This window comes from Bos indicus x Bos taurus, chromosome 3 (assembly GCF_003369695.1).
Source record: "Bos indicus x Bos taurus breed Angus x Brahman F1 hybrid chromosome 3, Bos_hybrid_MaternalHap_v2.0, whole genome shotgun sequence".
Classification (NCBI taxonomy): domain Eukaryota; kingdom Metazoa; phylum Chordata; class Mammalia; order Artiodactyla; family Bovidae; genus Bos; species Bos indicus x Bos taurus.
This window is the reverse complement of record NC_040078.1, coordinates 19104151-19120789: the sequence shown is the minus strand read 5'-3', so window position 1 is coordinate 19120789 and position 16639 is coordinate 19104151. Positions and strand designations below refer to the sequence as shown.

Here is a 16639-nt window from a genome sequence, read left to right as displayed (position 1 = left end):
AGTTCAGTGTCTACAGGATAGATGGAGGGGTTTGGCTTCTGGGCCAGTGGAAAGGGAAGAAGCCTAGATTCTCCTTTACTACTACTAAGGCTTTAAGTGAGAGGGTCAGGAACCAAATTCTGGGAGAGTTTGCCTTAAGGAATCCCTTTTCCAGTTTCGCTCTTTTTTTGTTCACTCACTCATATCCAACTCTTTGTGACCCCACAGACGGCAGCATACCAGGCTTCCCTGTCCTTCACCGTCTCCCAGAGCTTGCTCAAACTCATGTCCATTGAGTTGGTGATGTCATCCAACCATGTCATCCTCTGTCATGCGCTTGTCTTCCTCTCTTCAATCTTTATCAGCATTAGGGTCTTTCCCAATGAGTCAGTTCTTCCAATTAGGTGGCCAGAGTATCAGAGCTTCAGCTTCAGCTTCAGTCCTCCCAATGAATATTCAGGACCAATTTCTTTTACGATTGACTGGTTTGATCTCCTTGCAGTTCAAGGGACTCTGAAGAGTCTTCTCCAACACCACAGTTCAAAAGCATTGATTCTTTGGTGCTCAGCCTTCTTTATGGTCCAACTCACATCCATACATGACTACTGGAAAAACCATAGCTTTGAGTAGACAGACCTTTGTCAGCAAAGTAACATCTCTGCTTTTTAAGGTTTGTCATAGCTTTTCTTCCAAGGAGCAAGCATCTTAATTTCATGGCTGCAGTCACCATCTGCAGTGATTTTGGAACTCAAGGAAATAAAGCCTGTTACTGTTTCCATTGTTTCCCTATCTATTTGCCATGAAGTGTTGGGACCGGATGCCATGATCTTAGTTTTTTGAATGTTGAGTTTTAAGCCAGCTTTTTCACTCTTCTCTTTCACCTTCATCAAGAGTCTTTAGTTCTTTTTTGCTTTCTGCCATAAGGGTGGTGTCATCTGCATATCTGAGGTTATTAATATTTCTCCTGGATATCTTGATTCCAGCTTGTGCTTCATCCAGTCCAGCATTTCTCATGATGTACTCTGCATATAAGCAGGGTGACAATATACAGCCTTGAAGTACTCCTTTCCCAGTTTGGAACCCATCCGTTGTTCCATGTCCAGTTCTAACTGTTGCTTCTTGACCTGCATACAAGTTTCACAGGAAGCAGGTAAGGTGGTCTGGTATTCCCATCTCTAAGAATTTTCCACAGTTGTCTTTCCAGTTTTGCTCTCAAGTTAAAGAAAAAACTATTTGAGGTTGGGTGGGGTCAAGAAGAAGGACTCATTTTCACACAGAGTCAAGCTGGAAATCCAGTCTCCAAATCTGCGGAAGGGGGTCCTTTAGAATCCCTCCGGAGCTCACTCCCTGACTTCAGAATGGCCCCCTTATTGGTTCTCTCAGCCCCGCCCCCTGCTGGAGAGGGCCGGGCTTGAGGGCGGGGCCAGGCTGGGGGCGGGTCCTCACCTGCTGTGCCGCCCGTCGCCTTGACGACCGCGACAAGATGGCGAACCTGACGGGCACGATTAAGGGGCTGTACCCCGAAACACTGAGCCCAGAGCAGCTGGAGAAGCTGCGCGGCTTCAAGGTGGGTGCGGTCCCAACTCCCGCCTCCATCGGAGTGCAGCTCCTCCCCGGGTGAGGGCCGGGCCCCAGAGAGAAGGGACTCGGGAGCCTGTGCCCAGATAAAGGGGCGGAAGGCTGCGGGATGGGGACATCTCCGGCGGACCCCTGGCTTCTGGGTCCTTGAACAGATCCCCGCAGGCGCTTGAAAGTGCAAAAAGAACTAAAATAGGAATGTACCAGAAAAATGGACCGAATTGACTGCCGGATACTTTAACTTAGATACAAACAAGAACTTCCCAACGGTAGACACCCGACTTTAGTTAAGGCGCCTAAGCCTGAGCCTGAGACAGCACTGGAGATGTTAATAATCTGTAAGAAGAGAGATGGCTTAACTGTTCAAACATCCTGGGAAGAGACCCGGGTTAAGGGAGCCCCTTGTTTCCCCAAGCCCTCTGCACCTCCGCCTGGAACCCTGAAATCTTTCTCTTCATGGAGGGTGACCTTTTGCTCTTGACCCCCAGATTCAAACTCGGATTACTAATGAAAAGTACCTTAGGACCCACAAAGAAGTGGAGTTGCTCATAAGTGGTTTCTTCAGGTAGGTGGTTTTCCAGACTGGCCTTGAGTAAATAGTGTAAATTTTTACCAAATCTCGTTGGGGATAGATGAGTGTGAGTCACGTCCTCTTTGTTTAAACACAGCTTGTTGCTTCCTTTAGGGTCTGAAGATTAGAAAATATCCTAAGATGGAATGTTTTCTAATGCTGGGGCCTGTGACACCCAGGATTTTCTTGTTATTTCTAGAGGCTTCCTTCAGTTATCTCAGAAATATTAATATGCATTCATTTTAGCTGTGAAGATAAATATATACCTTCTGACACTTGGAAGAAGGAATTTGGCATTGAGAAACTCAGCAGACAGCTACTGGGTGTAGAACACTATTCTCCACAGTGGTATTTAACAAGATCATTAGAACTTAAAAAAAAAAAAAAAAGAATTATAGCTGTCTGGCCTTTCAGATGTACCAGAGAACATAGTAGAAAGACTCCAAGGGTTGGAAGCCACTCCCCTATAAGTCCTGGGGAAAAGAAAACCATTTTCCACCATATCTTGGAGACCTTTTCCCTTCCCCCACACTGCTTTTCAGCGTGGCATTTGCTTGAATGGAAAATTTTCCTAATGGGATGAAAAGCAAGGAATTGAGGAGGGAAAAAAATCATGGCGCATCAATGGATGGAAACAAGAGAGCTATCTCAGAAATACTGTTTGGCTACAGACAAATAGACAAGATTTAAATAATAATGGCTTCCATATCCAGGCACTGCGTTGGTTTCCTCCATTAGCAGTTATCACACTGTAGTGTAATTGCATTGTCCATCTTTTGTCTCTCTCCCTGGACCAAAGCTCTAAGCTAGTAGAGCCATGGTTTTGTCCCCAGGGCCCACACAGTGTATGGCAAATTGGTACATGTGTGCTGATTCTCCCAGCAGCTCTACAAAGATAGTTTATTTTCAGTTCCATTTTACGCATGATGTACTTTACCCAGATGCTGAACCAGGATCCAAACCCCTGGTTTTTCCACTGCGTTTCACTGTAAGCACACAGGAGCTGGGAGCCAGACGTTGTGCTCTCCTTTGTCTTTTAAAGATTTTTATTTTTTCGCTTGTACCGGAGTGCATGCAGGATCTTAAGTTCCCTGACTAGGGATCGAACTCAAACTTGAGCCCCCTTTTGCAGAAGTGTGGTAACCATTGGACCACCAGGGAAGTCCCTGTCTTTTTAAAAGTAGGCCTAGAGGGGTGTCTTTCTTCATGCTTCATTGTTCTTCATATTTTAGCCATTTCTCCAAATGGCAGTGGAGTCTCAGGGGGCAGATAGGGGAAGGGGAAGGGGCAAATGGAAACCTATCTGAGAAGTTTGGTTTTATTTGGGCTAGGGGTTAGGCTTGGCCAAAAGATCGATTAGGGGTCCTCGGGAAGTGCCAGCCCTGGGGATCGGGCCATCACTTTCTGTACCTTTTCTTCTAAAGGGAGATAAAGGAAGACATCTGTCCTGTCCTGGGGAGCTCACAATGCAAGTTAGGAATGATTCCAGCATGGAGATTGGGAATAGATGGTAAAACCTGAAATATCTCACTTGCAATGTTCACAGACAAAAGGATTAAAAGCAGTGGGGGTAGTGAATGAAGAGGGCACTGTTTCAATCACATGGCAGGAATGGCCCTGCTTCTCTGCCCAGGAACAGTTTCCAGGAGTAGCCTGGCGTCTGCAAGGACAGCCCCAGGCAATTTTCCCTCTCCTTCCTTATCATCCCCCTCTTGGGCCAGGTGGGCCACGAGGCCTCTCCTTTTGCTGTCCCTCAAGCTCCTCTCATGAAATCCTCCTGGCCCCCTTTAGGCCTTTCTCTTTCTGGGATGGAGGTGGGAGGAAAGCAGAAGTGTTTGAAGTTTGAGGGTTTGTTTTCAGGGCGTATGTGTGTGTGTGTGTGTGATTGTTATTTCCTTTGGATGGTACCAGAATGAACCAGAATCAGCCTGTCATCGGCCCTGGATGCTTCTGATGGTCCTTCCTATGAGAAAAGAGGAAGGGAGAAGCGGGGACAGAGTCCCAGGCGGTGTGCCTGTCCTCACCTGGCCTCAGGTCTCTGCTGTAGACTCACTGCAAGCCGTGAGAAGCCCCACAGCGTTTTTGTTGGGAAACTGGCTCCCCACTTGGCTCTTCCAGATCCTGATGATTTATGGCCATCCAGCCACAGCTTTCTGGTCTGTACTTATATATACAGTGTACGGAACTCTTCATACCTTGAATTTGGAAGCTGAAAAATGGAAGGAGTAGGGATCTAACCTATTTTTAGGCACCCAGAGATCTCAGGTTTTAGGCTGGAGGTAGGAACAAAGTGTGACATTGTAGGAAGGCTTTACTAGGTGTTTCTGTAAACAGCCAGGCAGATGAATCTTCCCAAACCGTAGCACCAATCATATCATTCCTTGGCTGGAAAAATCTGCAGTGGATCCACAATATCACCTTAAAAAATTCTATTGAAATATAAAATACCAAAAAAGTGGCATGAACTTTCACAAGCTGAGAATACACATGGTGCTAGTGTCCAGATTAAGAACTAGAATCTGACCAGCACCTCAGACCCTTTGTGGCCCCTTCCAGTCACTTCTTCCAAAAAGTTAGTCAGCATCCTGACTTCTTTGTGTGTGTGTGTGTCCTGACTTCTAATTGCTCAGATTCATATTGCCTTTCTGTGTCCTTTGAAAGTGAAATGAAAGTCGCTCAGTCGTGTCTGACTCTTTGCGACCCCATGGACTATATAGGGATTCTCCAGGCCAGAATACTGGAGTGGGTAGCCTTTCCCTTCTCCAGGGAGTCTTTCCAACCCAGGGATTGAACCCAGGTCTCCCACGTTGCAGGTGGATTCCTTACCAGCTGAGCCACCAGGGAAGCAAAAGAGTGCCTGAGTGGGTAGTCTGTCCCTTCTCCAGGGGATCTTCCTGACCCGGGAATCGAACTGGGGTCTCCTGCATTGCAGGCGGATTCTTTACCAACTGAGATATGAGGGAAGTCCTCTGTGTCCTTTATATAAATGGAATTCCACAGTATGTGCTTTTGTGCCTGGTTCTTTTGCTCAGCAATATCTTGCAGCCCCTCCATTCTCCTTGCTGTGCAGTATTCCACGGTAGCACTTTACTACACTTTATCCATTCCCATCACCTCTTTTGGGCTTCCCTGGTGGCTCAGATGGTAAAGAATCTGCCTGCAATATAGGAGACCCAGGTTCAATCCCTGGGTCAGGAAAATCCCCTGGAGAAGGAAATGGCAACCCACTCCAGTATTCTTGCCTGGAGAATCCTCATGGGCAGAGGAGCCTGGCAGGCTGTGGTCCACGGGGTCATAAAGAGTTGGACACGACTGAGTGACTAACAACATCATCTCTTGAACTGAGTAGGAATGTCTCTCCCTGGCCTTTAAGGCCCTCCGTATCAGGCCTTCCTTCACTTTCCTCTATTTCCTGCACGTGCCCCCACTCTAGCCAGACTGGACCCCTCTGGTTGTTTCACTGAGCGCTCTTCTAGGCAGTGTGGAAACAAAAGTGGAGATGACGCGGTTCCTACCCTGGAGGAGTTCACTCTCAATAGAATGTGAGCTGTTCCCTTGACTTTCCAGACCTTTGCTCCTGCTGCTTCCTTGTTCTGGAAGGCTCTTGTCCCTCAGCCTTTGTCCCATGTGTACCTCAAGGTACACATCTCAAATGCCAGATGCTGTGTGATGACCTGGGGGGTCTTGTTTGAAGAGTCTGCCCTCTCTCTGATCTCTCAGCACACTATTCTGAACCCTCCTGTAGCACTACCTGGAGGTTACTTGGCATTTTGGGAACTTACCCGTTTCCTTGTGCTTGACTGTCCTTTTTTTGAGGTGGGGCTGTATTTATCTTTTTAAAATCAATCCCTCATATCTTATATAGTGACTTACACCTAATTTGTGCTCAGCAGTTGTCAAGTTGAATTGAAGGAAAAGAAGGGAAGCAAAATTGTTGAAACTTGGAAGGCAGGGGCCTCCTGGGCAGGCAGGGCAGCTGTAGCCACGAGGCTATGTTGCAGAACCCTGGCCTTGGAGCCACACGACCTGGGGCTCCTCTCCTTTATTTACTCACTTCATGAACTTGGGCAAATGGTCAACCTTTTGAAAGGTCGGTTTCTTCCTGTGTAAAACGGGGCACAGTCATTGCTGTTTCACGGGGTTGGAGAATGAGGTAATATCTGTGGACCTGCTTTATGAGCCATAAAACTCCATGGGATGTGAGGCAGTCTCAGCTGCCCAGTGGGCCGGCCCTGCGGGTGTCGTCACAGCGTCCACGGGCCTGCCGGGCCAACAGCTGCCTCACGTCTGTCTGCTCAGCTTTGTTTCCTGTGCTCTTTTGCCCCACCCGTGGCAATTTCTGGTTGCTCTTCCTCAGAAGGTTGTGGGTGCCACACCTGTCCCCCACACGTGAGACCCTCAGGGACGAGGCAGCGAGCTCTTCAACCCTGGCCTGGCCTTGGTTTTGTGAAATGATTGCCAAGTGAATGACAAGCTTCACTTGGCTACAGCACTCGCTGTCTCGTGAGCTGATCATTCCCTAGGCTCCTTGCTTCTGGCCCTGGATCCTGACTTGAAGGAGAATCACACCGGAAAGGGTCCTTGGCAGGAGGCCTCTGGCTGTCTGCCCGCTACGACAGGTGTGTCTCAGGTCATCGGCCGACAGACAGCTCAGGACCTGCTTTACCTCCACCCCGTGCCCCTTGTTGTTTTCCAGAGAAATGTTTTTGAAAAGACCAGACAACATTCCAGAATTTGCCGCAGGTGAGTAAGGCAGCATCCCTTTGGGGTGAGTGATCAACGCGCACCAGGAGTGTTCCTGTGAACTGCGACTTGGACAAGGCAGAGCCTGGGCTACCACTTCACCCGATGTCTCCCAAGGGAGCTTTCTTCAAAACGCTCTTTCCTCCATATTATTTCCTCAGAATGAGGACAGATAAGAAATGAGGCAGAACTTCCTCGTGGTAAAGATGGTTAAGAATGTTGAGATTCCCAAAAGGACAGACAGGCAGCTCTTTTCCCGGGAATCTTAAAGCAGGGTTCTCAGCCCAGGCTGTGCATTAAAGTCACCTGGGGAGCTTTTAAAAAATACCGATGCCCGGGCCCACCCCAGGGTTTTATTTAATTAGTCTGGGGTGGGGCCTGGCATCCACTGTTTTAAAGGCTCCCCAGGTGATTCTAATGGGCTCCGCTGCCCTGAGAGGGCTTGAGGTCAATGGTATTTAAAGGGAAGGGGTTAGGCCGACTGATTTCTTAGGTCCGTTTAGCCCTGGGAGTCTGTTACAGCCTCACAAGGTTCCTGATTGAATCTAAGTACGTCTTTGCTGCCACAGCAGATGCTGCCTCTGATTCACATTATGCCGGGTGTATAAAAATCCTCCTTTGTCGTCATCCTGCGAGAGCCTGGCCCTCCTTGGAGAGGATATTCTCAGAGAGGGCGTGATGTCTCAGACAGGAGCCGGCAGGCCGAGTGGAGACAAGAATAACACTTGGTATTTATTTGGGCCCCAAGATGGGCCTGGAGCAGAAAGCCAGAGACTCGTCAACCCTCTGACGGCTTCCTGTGCGTCAGCAAGCTGATAAGCCAGTGGCAGGGTGGTGTGGTGGGGACCGGGGCCACCCCGTGTCCCCCTTCCCGGGAACACTGGAGCTGGAGGCTCAGAAGTGCTGGGGGTCGGGGCAGTGCAGATGGTGACCCTGGAATTTGCTGTGACATCTCATATTACATCGTAAAACTGGACTGCAGGAACAGTCCTGCCAAGACAGAGCTGTCCCTAACTTTTTAGCAGAGTGAGCTGTCTCTCCCCTCGTCTACTTCCCCTTAGATTTAGATGATTTCTTCTTTTTGATTCTCATCCCAGACTATTTCACGGATCCAAGACTTCCCAACAAGATTCACATGCAGCTAATTAAGGAGAAGAAAGCGGCTTAATTAGCAAAATCACGATGCTCAGCTGTTGAGAGAGACCAGAAAGAATCCAGCCTTTGGTGGGTGTTAACCTCACTTACAGACAGAGGCTTCTTCACTCCTGTGAAATAAGCACTGGCTCCTCGGCCTGGGGTGTGAAAGAAACCAAACAGTCTGCAGAGAAGTTTCTGCAAGTGTTGAGTCTTCCTGACACCACCTTGGGGAATTAGGGGCTGTGAAGAGAGGCCCAGGGTTTGTCTGGCGTATCTGTGGCAGAGACATCCGTCTTCTTAATCTAGTGACGTGGTTGAGAGTGGAAGTTGGAGTAGTTCTGGAGGAAAGAGAGGCAGGGAAGCGGGGGTGGGATCTGTTGCCACAGGCTTCCTGCGAGCTCCTGTAGTGGCCTTTCCTTGTGTCCTTGGTGGTGGGAGTGGAAGGGCTTCCCCGCTGCTTCTGGAAGGGGTGGAGGCCGCTTCCCTCGCAGCATTTGGATTGGGCATGCCCCCACCCCCATCGTCAAACCAGGCTACCCTGTGAGGGCCAGCACACATTTTCCAGGCAGGCTTTCTGAAATGATGTGGAAGGTTGGGAGTTTTAAATGTGAGGTGGGCAGAAGCCACACTCCTGATTTAGCAGCACCATTTCTTTTTTTTGCAGGTCATCTGAAAGCCAGAGAGCTGTGTTGCCCTCAGTGTGGGTTTCCAGGCTGCCCTGGGCTGCGCCTGCTGTTGCAAAGGCTTTTAAAGATACTCATTAAAAGCAGACCTTCCTGTGCTCTCTGCTTTATTTCAGTCAGGAGGAGGAAGACATCCTTCATGGGAGGCTGCTCTACCCCTCCTCTGACCTGGGAGGTAGCAGGGCCTGTCTCTGTGTCCATGGCAGAGGCCTCTCAGTTCAGCCAGTGGGCTGGCTGCCCGCGTGTGCTCCCTGCCCCTCCAGACCCTCCCTCCCAGGGCCAAGACTAGACAGAAGAACAGTGGCGAGTATCTGGAGAGGACCACAGCTGGCCGTGGTGGTACTCAAATGAGCGGAGTCCCCGCTTCCGAGGTGGCTTTTGTTTTTTATCTTACCTCCGGGGTTACTGTACCGAGAGTACAGGTGATGATTAACTTTTATTTCCATAGAAGCAATAATCAGAGGAATTGGGTTGGAAGAACAGCAAGAGTGAATGAGATTAGACATAGAAAACCCACTCAGGCTCATGCATAAGAGCGAGGGACTCAAGAGGCGGTGGACTTTGGTTTTGGGGATTTTTAGGAACAAGCTGCCCAGCCATTTCGTTTTCAGTGTTAGAGGCAGAAGAGTGGGCCCGCTGGCCCTATGGAGTCCTTTCTAGGCCTAGGAGGCAGGAAAGTTTTGCACGTATGTGTCTGCGTCTCTGGCTCCACAACATACTAGCTCCGCTGTGGGAAGGACCTCTCGCTTGGGTGTCACTTGTCAGCCTCACCATGGTTACAGAAACACCAAATACTAATAATACAGACTGAAGCAGGGGGCTGTATTCTTATTTGCCTTGTCTCTGCTGTCTTGTCCCCAGCTACTGAAGTAGTGGAAAAGGCAACCAAATGGGGCAGTCAGAGAACAGTTTGTCTTCCCTGGTGGCTTAGACGGTAAAGAATCTGCCTGCAAGGCGACAACGGACCTGGATTTGATCCCTGGTTGGGAAGATCCTCTGGAGAAGGGAATGGCTTCTCACTCCAGTATTCTTGTGTGGAGAATTCCGTGGAGGAGCCTGGGCTACATACAGACCATGGGGTCACAAAGAGTTGGACACGACTGACTGACTAACACAGAACTATTAAAACTGCAGATAATAAGCTATGTGATAGGAACCTGAGGAGTTATTTTAAGTGCTTTCAGAATCGCAGTTTAGCAGCCACGGATCTGATAATGAGCTGTCCCTGTTTAGAAAATCCAAACGAAGCCATCAGCCAAACACACATCCACGAAGGACCCCTGATGTGAAGTGTTACATCAGACATTCTTGGAGCCTTCTGTGGGAGAAGAGACCTGCAGCAATGTGAAGAGAGAGCAGAGTGTTGTTCAGGGCGCTCGGATGCATGATTTAATACTGCGACAGTACAACGGCCCATGCTTGGGGAGTTTCCTGGTAAGAAGAAATGCGTTCCACTGAAAATACATTTGAAAGCCATTCTGAGTGAAGAATCGGAGAAGGCAATGGCACCCCACTCCAGTACTTTTGGCTAGAAAATCCCATGGACGGAGGAGCCTGGTAGGCTGCAGTCCATGGGGTCACTAGAGTCGGACACGACTGAGCGGCTTCACTTTCACTTTCCACTTTCATGCATTGGAGAAGGAAATGGCAACCCACTCCAGTGTTCTTGCCTGGAGAATCCCAGGGATGGGAGGCCTGGTGGGCTGCCGTCTATGGGGTCGCACAGAGTCGGACACGACTGAAGCGACACAGCAGCAGAGGCAGAGTGAAGAATGCACTTAACACAGGTCATAGTGTGAGACCTGTGCCAGGTCCTGGGGGTAAGGCGGCGATCGCCCTCCCTGTAAACAGCTCAGGGTCTGGGAGACTGGCCGCTTTACTCCCTAAACCTCAGCTGTCTACCTACCTCACCTTTTAGATCAAAAACTCCACCAGGGCAGAGGGACCACACCTAAAAGGCGATCTTGTTCACTGTCGAGTTTCTGACTTCCTATCACTGTGTCTGAATACAGCAAGTGCTTAGTGTGTGTTTGTGGAGAGCATGAATGCTTGTATAGTTGAGTGACCAATCTTGTTGTATACCTATGATGGAAGCAGGGGCGTCATGCCCGAGGCGGCAGAAGAAAGAACACCCGGTCTGCCTGTGGAGTGAGGGAAGCCTCAGGGAAGCTGGCCTGTGATGGGTAAGAAGGGGTTTGCCAGGCAGGCGTGAGGGAAGAGGCCTGGGGCAGTCAGGGTATCTCGGTGCTTCTGTTCTGCTCAGCAGGGTGCTGGTGGCCTGCTGATGCTCATCACCCCTTTCTTCCTTGCTTCCAAAGCAGAAGAGGGCAAAAGAGGAGGGCAGGGGAGCAGCTTTGGCTCAGTCCCCAAGCAGTGTCTTCTGGCCCCTTCCTCCCTGACTCATTTTCCACACATCGCAGCTAGAATGATCTTTTAAGAAACTTAAATAAGTGTTACTTTCCTGCCTAAAACCCTTTGGTGGTCTTCCATGCACTTAAAATCCAGCTGCGTTTCCCAGCTACGAAGCTTCACAAGTCCCTCCACCTTCTAACACGTCTCCCGCTCTGCTCCCTTCCTCCCGCCGCACTGGGCTCCCGCCACACCGTCGTTCCTCTCCTCCTCGAACACGCCAAGGTTGTTCCCACTGTAAGGCCTTTGACCTCTGCCTGGATTTCCCTTCCCCAGAACCTCATAGAACTAGTGATGCAAGCTGGGGTGCTTTGTGCTGGAGGGAAGAGTCTGCTGAACAGGCAGGCCACGCTTTGCTCACGGAGGGCAGCTGCCAGAGCTGGTCCAGGGGCCGCCCCACTGCGGCTCCCCCCACGGTCACAGGAAAAGCAGGAGGACCTGAAAGGGACTTGCTGGTGGTACTTGCCTGTCTTTTCAGAAAAGCAGAAGCTTCCTCAGGACCCCCTTCACCGCCCGCCCCCCCCACCTTTCATTACCATCTTGGCCAGAACTGTGTACGTGGCTCCCTCTTGAAGGGTGGCTGGGAAGCAGGGTTTAGCTAGTGAACACTGCCCTTAGTAGCTTCTTGTCACTTCCTCAGAGAGTCTTTTCCTGGGGATCCAACTGAAGTAGCTCCCCCAGACATTTAAAAGTCTTTAATTAAGAAAGTATCACATCACTGTTTGTTTTCTTTTCAGGACCTACCACTGTCTGATACTATCTTTTCGGCTCGTTTTCTTGCTGCTGTTTGTGGCCCAGGAACGTGAGCCCGGGGGAGCAGGCCTTGCCTGTCGTGCTGGTCACTCCAGGGCCAGCACCCGCAGCACTTGCTTGGATGGGTGGATGGTGGTTAGAAGCCTGACTATGTCCCATGAAGGCTTGATTGAGGCAGTGGCATGAAGAGAAATGAATCCTAGTTGTCTTTAGGGGGAGGAATTGCCTGGGCTTGTGATTTGAATGGGGTGGAGTTATAAGGGGGGGTGTGTGGTAGATTCTAGACTAACTTCCAGGTTTCTTGTGTGGACAAGGAGAGGGGTGAGAGGATCATTTACTTATGCAGAAGGGCTGTATAAGGGGCAAAGGAAATGGCGAGATGGATTTCTTTTTGGCTGTGCTGCGTGGCTTGTGGGATCACAGTTGCCTCGCTAGGGATTGAACCCGGGCCATGGCAGAGAAAGTACTGAATCCTAACTGTTAGACCACCAGGGAACTCCCCAGGAGTTAAGACCAAAAGGTTTCCACCGATGTGTAACTGGGTAATAACCATGGGTAATACCGATGGTTAGCTTCAGTGGGGTTGACAGGAGTTTGACTGCCGTGGACGTAGTAGCGATTGTGAGCTGAGGATGTGGAAGTGGATGTATGCTCCCTATGGACACGACCTCCTAGGAACATGGCCGGGAGGAGAATGGAGGAAGCGCAGTAGGTGGAGAGGCAGTGTCAAGGATGGGCTTTTGTAACGGGAGATGCTGAGCATCCAGGGATCTGACGTCTTCCATTGCTGCAGGTCTGTTTTAGGCTAAAAAATGTTCGGAGCATCTTGGAAACGTCAGATGGGCCCTGACATCCAGAAGTAATGGGGACTAATGGGCAGGCCTGACTTTGCCATCATGTGACCCAGAGCGAACTCCGTGTCGGTTTTCTCATCCTCATAATTGGATCAGAAGCTCTCATGGGCTTGCTCTCCTCACCTGGTGGGAAGGCAGGGCTGGGCCAGAAAGCTTGGGCTCTCATCTCACTGGATGGGCCTCTGCTGCCCTCTCCTGGGCGAGACGCCGCTCGGAGAATGCCCGCTCCAGGCCCAAGTAGTGAGCAAGAGGAAGGGGAACTGGGCTAGGAGTTGGGACCGTGTTCACACATTCCCAGATCCCTATAATAGAAAGTTTTTCAGAAGTTGCGAAATCCAGGGCCTTATCTCCAGCAGAGCTGCTTCATGAGCTCCTTTGACATCTCCTTAAAAGTGTCAGAATGAAAGGTTGCAAGGTTTTTATTCATTTATTTGTTCACTTACTATTCAACAAATACTGCCGCTGCTGCTGCTAAATCGCTTCAGTCGTGTCCGACTCTCTGCGACCCCACACACAGCAGCCTACCAGGCTCCCCCATTCCTGGGATTCTCCAGGCAAGAACACTGGAGTGGGTTCAACAAATACTAGGGCATATTATATAATCAGGATGCAAAGTTTTGGAAATAAGACACACTCTTTCCTCAAGGAACCCATAGTCTAGAGAGTGCCCATGGATTCGTGGATAATTATAATCAGTTTCAAAAGTGAAATGATAAGAGAAAAGGGCAAGCCGCTGCAAGCAAACCGTTGGCAAGGAGGGGTACCGTGGCCAGAAAACATTTCCCAGCATGTGGAGCTACATGCTAACAGATGATCAGGTATCGACAGGCACCAAGTTGCTGCGCAATATCATATCTCCCCATTATTAAACCTGAAGGGCAAGTCTTGTTTCTTCCAAGCAGACTTCTTCCTGAATTCTTTCCTCACTCTTATCTCTGTGCTTAACAGTCTTGTAGGCCCTCGGTTTTCCATATCTGTAAAAAGTGGGACGTGCTACTAGATTTGACCTTTGAGCACAGTTGTCATCATGAATCTGAGTTCTATGGATGCTAACATTTGCTTTGTAGAAACAACTTGGGAGCATGCTAGCACATTCATTATAGACATACAAACCCAGAAATTTTTCAGCATCCACGGGAGGCTTCTGCTTTACCAGAAAGAACCAAATGTGCTTTGCATACAGTAGCTTTTCACTAAATGCTTGTTGACAAAAAACAGGCTGTTGGCACTGATAAAGTATTCCTGTTGTCCCCTTGGGTGCTGAGTTTCTTCATCTCTAAGGGGGATAGCATGTCTCTTGTGGACTTGTGTGGGGTGCTGTTGCACTTGCGGGCAGCGTGCCCATGGTAGGGCTCTGTAGGTAGCAGTGCTTGTTTCAGTGAGGTGGTAAATTGAACCTGGGACAGGGCATGGTTACTGAGAAGAGTCTCCAGGGGAAGAGGGAGTAAACTAAAATGCAAGTTGATATGTTGCAGTTTAGGGCTATGTGTGGGAGACTGAAGACTCACAGCTTTCTGGAGAAAGCTTCTTCAGGGCCCCACACAACAGCAGTAGTCATACTTTGGACCCATCTCACACAGGCCCCGGCTGGCCTGGAATCTAAGACAGGCCCTTCAGGAGCAGGACTTCACAAGGTGGCCTATACTTTGGTCACTGAGCTGGAGAAGTGACAGCATAGAGCACTCGAAGAATTACAGTGATAAGTGCATCTCTGGGAACTGGAAGAACAAAACCCAGATGGTTGTCTGGTAGCTGTACTCAGTTCAATTGTTTAGTTGTATCCAACTCTTTGTGACCCCATGATCTGCAGCATGACAGGGTTCCCTGTCCATCACCAACTCCTGGAGCTTGCTCAAACTCATGTCCATCCAGTCGGTGGCCATGCAACCATCTCATCCTCTGTCGTCCCCTTCTCCTGCCTTCAGTCTTTCCCAGCATCAGGCTCTTTTCCAATGAGTCAGTTCTTCACATCGGTTGGCCAAAGTATTGCAGTTTCAGCTTCAGCATCAGTCCTTCCAAAGAATATTCAGGACTAATTTCCTTTACGACTGCCTGGTTTGATCTTGCAGTCCAAGGGAAAGAGTCTTCTCCAACGCCACAGTTCAAAAGCATCAATTCTTCAGTGCTCAACTTTCTTTTATAGTTCAACTCTTCACATCCTTACATGACTACTGGAAAAACCATAGCTTTGACTAGACGAACCTTTGTTGGTAAAGTAATGTCTCTGCTTTTTAATATGCTGTCTAGGTTGGTCATAGCTTTTCTTCCAAGGAGCAAGCATCTTTTAATTTCATGGCTGCAGTCACCATCTGCGGTGATTTGGGAGCTCAAGGAAATAAAGCCTGTCACCATTTCCATTGTTTCCCCATCTATTTGCCATGAAGTGATGGGACTGGATGCCATGATCTGTTTTCCAAATGTTGAGTTTTAAGCCAACTTTTTCATTCTCCTTTCACTTTCATCAAGAAGCTCTTCAGCTGCTCTTCGCTTTCTACCATTAGGGTGGTGTCATCTGCATATCTGAGATTATTGATATTTCTCCTATCAATCTTGATTTCAGCTTGTGCTTCATCCAGCCTGGCATTTCACATGATATACTCTGCATATAAGTTAAATAAGGTTTATTGACTACCCCAAAGCCTTTGACTGTGTGGATCACAACAAACTGTGGAAAATTCAAGAGATGGGAATACCAGACCACCTAAGCTGCCTTCTGAAAAATCTGTATGCAGTTCAAGAAGCAACAGTTAGAACTGGACATGGAACAACGGACTCGTTCAAAATTGGGAATGGAGTACAACAAGGCTGTATACTGTCACCCTGCTTATTCAACTTATATGCAGAATACATCATGTGAAATGCCAGGCTGGATGAAGCAAAAGCTGGAATCAAGATTGACGGGAGAAATACCAATAACCTCAGATATGCAGATGATACTACCCTTATGGCAGAAAGCAAAGAAGAACTAAAGGGCCTCTTGATGAAAATGAAAGGAGAGTGAAAAAGTTGGCTTAAAGCTCAACATTCAGAAAACAAAGATCACGGCATCTGGTCCCATCACAAGTAGATGGGGAAACAATGGAAACAGTGACAAACTTTATTTTGTTGGGCTCCAAAATCACTGAAGCCATGAAGTTAAAAGCCTTGCTCCTTGGAAGAAAAGCTATGACCAACCTAGACAGCATATTAAAAAGTAGAGACATTACTTTGCCAACAAAGGTCTGTCTAGTCAAAGCTATGGTTTTTCCAGTAGTCATGTATGGATGTGAGAGTTGGACTATAAAGAAAGCTGGGCGCCGAAAGAATTGATTCTTTCAACTATGGTGTTGGAGAAGACTCTTGAATGTCCCTTGGACTGCAAGGAGATCCATCCAGTCCATCCTAAAGGAAATCAGTTCTGAATATTCATTGGAAGGACTGATGCTGAAGCTGAAACTCCAATACTTTGGCCAACTGATGCCAAGAACTGACTCATTGGAAAAGAGTCTGATGCTAGGAAAGACTGAAGGCAGGAGAAGAAGGGGACGACAGAGGATGAGATGATTGGATGGCATCACCGATTCAATGGAGATGAGTTTGAGTAAATTCCGGGAGTTGGTGATGGACAGGGAGGCCTGGTGTGCTATAGTCCATGGGGTCGCAATGAATCGGACACGACTGAGTGACTGAACTGAACTGGTGTACTCTTTTCCCAATTTGGAACCAGTCTGTTGTTCCAAGTCCAGTTCTAACTGTTGCTTCTTGACCTGCATACAGATTTCTCAGGAAGTAGGACAGGTGGTCTGGTATTCCCATCTCTTGAATAATTTTCCACAGTTTGTTGTGATTCACACAGTCAAAGGCTTTGGCATAGTCAATAAAGCAGAAGTAGATGTTTTTCTCGAACTCTCTTGCTTTTTTGATGATCCAGCAGATGTTGGCAGTTTGATCTC

The 16639-nt window shown here is 48.7% G+C and overlaps 1 protein-coding gene across 1 annotated transcript; it reads left to right on the top strand.

Moving 5' to 3' along the window:
* The first annotated feature begins 1423 nt into the window (after positions 1 to 1423).
* Positions 1424 to 8790, top strand: RIIAD1 (regulatory subunit of type II PKA R-subunit (RIIa) domain containing 1). Its single transcript, XM_027533445.1, has 5 exons — positions 1424 to 1546; positions 2046 to 2122; positions 6825 to 6871; positions 7969 to 8095; positions 8673 to 8790. Exons 1-4 carry the CDS (start codon positions 1463 to 1465, stop codon positions 8037 to 8039), a joined length of 279 nt encoding a protein of 92 aa, XP_027389246.1. The 5' UTR covers positions 1424 to 1462; the 3' UTR covers positions 8040 to 8095; positions 8673 to 8790.
* Positions 8791 to 16639: the final 7849 nt, after the last annotated feature.

Excerpts from the sequence above, each read along its gene's own strand:
- RIIAD1 (XM_027533445.1), top strand. The coding sequence starts at position 1,463 with ATGGCGAACCTGACGGGCACGATTAAGGGGCTGTACCCCGAAACACTG. Across the intron at positions 2,123-6,824 it reads CTCATAAGTGGTTTCTTCAG|AGAAATGTTTTTGAAAAGAC; the intron begins GTAGGTGGTTTT and ends GTTGTTTTCCAG. Across the intron at positions 6,872-7,968 it reads CATTCCAGAATTTGCCGCAG|ACTATTTCACGGATCCAAGA; the intron begins GTGAGTAAGGCA and ends TTCTCATCCCAG.